The following is a 4874-nucleotide window of genomic DNA, read 5'->3' as shown; positions in this document are numbered from 1 at the left end:
TTTTGAGATGGAGTCTCGCTCTGTCGCCCAGGCTGGAGTGCAATGGTGCGATCTCGGCTCACTGCAATCTCCACCTCCCGGGTTCAGGCAATTCTCCTGCCTCAGCCTCCTGAGTAGCTGGGACTACAGGCCTGTGCCACCACGCCCAGCTAAGTTTTGTATTTTTAGTAGAGACGGGGTTTTACCATGTTGGCCAGGATGGTCTCGAATTCCTAACCCCAAGTGATCCACTTGCCTTGGCCTCCCAAAGTGCTGGGATTACAGGTGTGAGCCACTGCGCCCGGCCCATGCTTTCCCTTTATGTAACATGAGTTGCCTTGCATTTGCCACTGTTTAAATTCTCAGAATGTCTTACTTAGGTTTTGTGGAGTTAGGTCGGGTGGAAGTAGGATTTCAGGAGACTGTGCTCTAGGCTGTCTGGAGTTTAGTTCTTTCCTTCGGAAGGCATTCTGTAATTGTGTCTCTGTACCTAATCTCAGATCTCAGGCCAGTGTCAGGTAGATGTAAGTGAAGGAGGGATTGTTACCTTCAAGAACGTTTCTTCTGTTCACAGTTGTAACATCTTTACCAGAGAAGGGATTTCAGACAGTAACAAAATCTGAGTTGTAAGAAGTGAAATGCTCTGCCATGATACTAATATCATCCTCAGGGATTCTGACACAGCCAGGAGCAGTACATGTTAATCAGCACTAAAGCAGGGCATCTCCTGATTCAGCACTGAGACCCTCCCCTCCCCAGCCACGTTGGCTGCTGCCCTAGGATTGCTGATGCCCATTGCAGTGGCTGAATTTCTCATTGGCCTGGTTGGAAATGGAGTCCCTATGTCTGGAGTTTTAGAGAATGGGTCAAAAAAAAAAAAAATGTAAGAAGTTCCTATAAATCCTCATGATTCTGGTAAGTAGCCACTTTCTCCTACTCAGGCTGATCATGTTGGACGTAAGTCTGTTTCCACTTTCCCAGAGCAGTGGTTGGCTTTATTATCTTCATGTCTTCTGAGTCCTGGTAAGCCAGGCCAACATGCAGTTTGCCACTTTCTTCAATGGCTTCTGCTGCATGGAGATCATGACCTTTGCCCCGCTGACTTCTTGTAGCTGAAAAGGCTGGGTTTTTGGTTTTTGCTAGTGTCTTTCAAGATCACTTTTTATTTCTCAGCTTCTGTTGGCTGGATGCTTTAAAAACCATTAACAGGAAACAGCAACATCCTGCAACCCATTTTAAATCTGTTATTTTTATAGATTGCAGTCCAGTGCAGGAAACTGGTTGCTATTTGTGATGTTTCTGCTCCACTTGTCTTTTTGTATAGACATCACAGGAAGATGGAGGACCACACAGCTGCCAGGAGGAGGCTCGAGCCAAGGTGCTCATTGCTCTAAACTTCCCCTTTTACATGGTTTCTGCCTTGGCCAGCCACTTTCCCATAACCTTCTAATCTCCTTCTGATCTCACCATTCTTGCCATCTCTGCAAAGCTCATGGCTGTCTATACTTCACTTTCCTCTGTTGTAATGGTTATGAGGAATCAGACTTGTCAGAGAATTCTGTAGGAGATGAGATGTGTTTGGAAATCCTAGAGGCCATGGCTTGGGAGAAGGATCTAATCAGGTCCTTAACTGTATCATTGACAACAGTAGAAATAACTAGATTTTAGAAAAATAAAATTTTTATTCTCAATTCTTCTCATTTCTTCTTTGATTTTGAAGCAAAATGAAAGGGTAACATGAAAAACAGGCTAGAAACTGGACCTTATTGCTCTATAAGCAATGCAAATCACATCATTTTAATAAATTACTGAAGTCAAAACTGAGTTTTCATATTTTACATGGAAAGTATCACATTTTAAAAAATTACTGCAGATAATCCAATTTTCCTTGCCAATATGCTATGTTTTTGATAAAAGGAAGTAGAAAATAGCTATAGTTTGAAACTAATGTATTTTAAAAAGAGGTGAACCTGTATGTTAATTGCTGGATATTTTTTAGGCAAGCACTTTTCTTAGTGGAATTAGCTAAATTATTGTCTCAATTTTCTATGTGGTTTAGCCTCTCAACACTGGTAGTAAACTAGTCTGTCAAAAACCTTTCTTTATATTTCTGGATACTTTGATTTTTTGACACCAGACTAGCTTTCTGGAAACATGCCAGTTGGCTACCAGGATCTGTGGCAAATTCCACTGCCAGGCTAGATTGGGGCAGGTGGGCAGAGAGAGGCACTATGTCTCTATCAGAAAGTCGCCAAAGAAACCCTGCTTTTGGAGAGGTTCAAGCCTCATCTAGATTTTTAGGCCAGTAGAAGATCGTGACCTTCTCTGCCCCTCCATAGCCTACAGCCAGAGTTTTAGAGTGCTAGGTCTTGCAGCTGGGTGGAGATGATGTATGATGAATGCCACCTGGAGGCAGGGACTGTGTATTACAATGGCACCATCCCCAGTGCCTAGTACACTAGTTTGACACAAAATAAGCACTCTGTAAATTTAATCCGAAGGAATGGAAATCTAGTCCTACAATCCATTCAGTTATTAGTAGAGCAACTGAGGCCCAGAGAGGGGCAGTGGCCTCCTGCCTACAGCTTCATAGAGAATTCTCAGCATGCTTACTTTTTTCTTTTCTTTTTTTTTTTTTTTTGAGATGGAGTCTTGCTGTGTTGCCCAGGCTGGAGTGCAGTGGTGCAATCTCGGCTCACTGCAGTTTCCATCTCCTGGGTTCAAGTGATTCTCCTGCCTCAGCCTCCCGAGTAGCTGGGACTACAGGCAGCCACCACCACGCCTGGATAATTTTTATATTTTTAGTAGAGATGGGGTTTCACCGAGTTGGCCAGGCTGGTCTCAAACTCCTGGCCTCAGGTGATCCACCCGCCTTGGCCTCCCAAAGTGTTGGGAGTACAGGTGTGAGCCACCATGCCCGGCCCAATGTTGTTTTTATGAAAATAAAATTTCTTTTTTTATATATAGCATATGAGCTCATAACTGGCACTATATAGCACCTAAGCATGTTTTGATTTGATCTTTCTTGTTGAGGGGCCTTGCTACATTATATCCTGGTGTCTAGACTTTGGCCCACGACCTTTGAGATGGAGAGCCAGTGTCTCTGGTACTGTTGGCAATCTCTGGGTCTACACCCAGAGTTCATTCATGTAGATGCAAATACAGAGCGTGTCATAACTTTCAACCTCTCTGTTCCTCGTCACAGCTGTTCAGTCTTGCTTGAAGACAGATTACAGAGGGATAAGGCCAAATCCAGATTCTGTGGTGTGCAATTTACCCTGGTGTGTTATTGCTGCTAGGGGATCTGAGCTCAGCCAGGAGCAGTGAGAGCCTCCCCTCCCCCTTCATGCTGAGTGCTGGCCTAGGACTGCTGATGCTGGTGGCCGTGATTGAATTTCTCATCGGTTTAATTGGAAATGGAATCCTTGTGGTCTGGAGTTTAAGAGAATGGATCAGAAAATTCAGCTGGTCCTCATATAACCTCATTATCCTGGGCCTGGCTGGCTGCCGGTTTCTCCTGCAGTGGCTGATCATTTTGGACTTAAGCTTGTTTCCCCTTTTCCAGAGCAGCCGTTGGCTTCGCTATCTTAATGTCTTCTGGGTCCTGGTAAGCCAGGCCAGCTTGTGGTTTGCCACCTTCCTCAGTGTCTTCTATTGCAAGAAGATCACCACCTTTGATCGCCCTGCCTACTTGTGGCTGAAGCAGAGGGCCTATAACCTGAGTCTGTGGTGCCTTCTGGGCTACTTTATAATCAGTTTGTTACTTACAGTCCAAGTTGGCTTAATGGTCCATCATCCTCCCCAAGGAAACAGCAGCATTCGTTATCCCTTTGAACACTGGCAGTACCTGTATGTATTTCAGCTCAATTCTGGAAGTTATTTGCCTTTAATGGTGTTTCTTGTTTCCTCTGGGATGCTGATTATCTCTTTGTATACACACCACAAGAAGATGAAGGTCCATTCAGCTGGCAGGAGGGATGCCCGGGCCAAGGCTCACATCACTGCCCTGAAGTCCTTGGGCTGCTTCCTCTTACTTCACCTGGTTTATATCGTGGCCAGCCCCTTCTCCATCACCTCCAAGACTTATCCTCCTGATCTCACCAGTGTCTTCATCTGGGAGACACTCATGGCGGCCTATCCTTCTCTTCATTCTCTCATGTTGATCATGGGGATTCCTAGGGTGAAGCAGACTTGTCAGAAGATCCTGTGGAAGACAGTGTGTGCTCGGAGATGCTGGGGCCCATGATCTAGGAAGAAAAGTGTGGTCAGGGCACTCTTGGGATGCTCTTTTGATAGCTGTCTGTAAGGGAGCTGCCTTCCATGTCTTTTAAGATTTTCCTTCTTTTACACCAATTTAATGAATGAGCAACAGAAAATACAGATCAAAACTCAATACTATTTCTCTTTTGGCAATGCAAAGTATATTTTTTTAATGTACCACAGAAATCAAGGCTAGGGCTTCATGCTTGGTAAAAGAGGTATTATATTCTCTCTACGTATAGCAAATAATTCATATATAAATGGTGTTTTTCCTATTATAGAAAACAGAGATTAGGAACAATTCTGTCTACATGTAGCAAATAATTCATATATAAATTTTGTTTTTCCTAGTATAGAAAACAGAGATTAGGAACAATTCTGTCTACATGCAGCAAATAATTCATATATAAATTGTGTTTTTCCTAGTATAGAAAACAGAGATTAGGAACAATTATAGTGATCATTAATTTTTATGAAATTTCACCTGTACATTAATGTTAGTCATTTTAGATATGCTTTTTAAAAAGTATCAAATAATGTCCCCATTTCTCTGCTGTAATGAGTCTAATTATCTAACTGAAAAACAAAACAAAACATCTTTATATTTCTGGAAGTTTCTTTGAGCCCTAACCTTG

At 43.1% G+C, this 4874-nt stretch overlaps 2 protein-coding genes across 2 annotated transcripts in view; both read left to right on the top strand.

Annotated features, from left to right (window-relative positions):
* Positions 1-848, top strand: part of SSBP1 (single-stranded DNA binding protein 1, mitochondrial) — a 44100-nt gene extending 43252 nt beyond the window's left edge. Inside the window, exon 8 of the mRNA XM_011995434.1 lies at positions 650-848. The gene's annotated coding sequence lies outside the window, so the exon portion shown is untranslated. The remainder of the gene's footprint in view (positions 1-649) is intronic.
* A 2339-nt stretch (positions 849-3187) lies between these two features.
* On the top strand, positions 3188-4325 carry LOC105550501 (taste receptor type 2 member 5). The gene has a single exon (XM_011995422.1). It carries the CDS (start codon positions 3326-3328, stop codon positions 4223-4225), a length of 900 nt encoding a protein of 299 aa, XP_011850812.1. The 5' UTR covers positions 3188-3325; the 3' UTR covers positions 4226-4325.
* The last annotated feature ends 549 nt before the right edge of the window (positions 4326-4874 follow it).

Source organism: Mandrillus leucophaeus, unplaced genomic scaffold (assembly GCF_000951045.1).
Source record: "Mandrillus leucophaeus isolate KB7577 unplaced genomic scaffold, Mleu.le_1.0 Scaffold49, whole genome shotgun sequence".
NCBI classification, from domain to species: domain Eukaryota; kingdom Metazoa; phylum Chordata; class Mammalia; order Primates; family Cercopithecidae; genus Mandrillus; species Mandrillus leucophaeus.
Note: the sequence above shows the minus strand (reverse complement) of the source record. Positions and strands in the feature narration are given on the sequence as shown.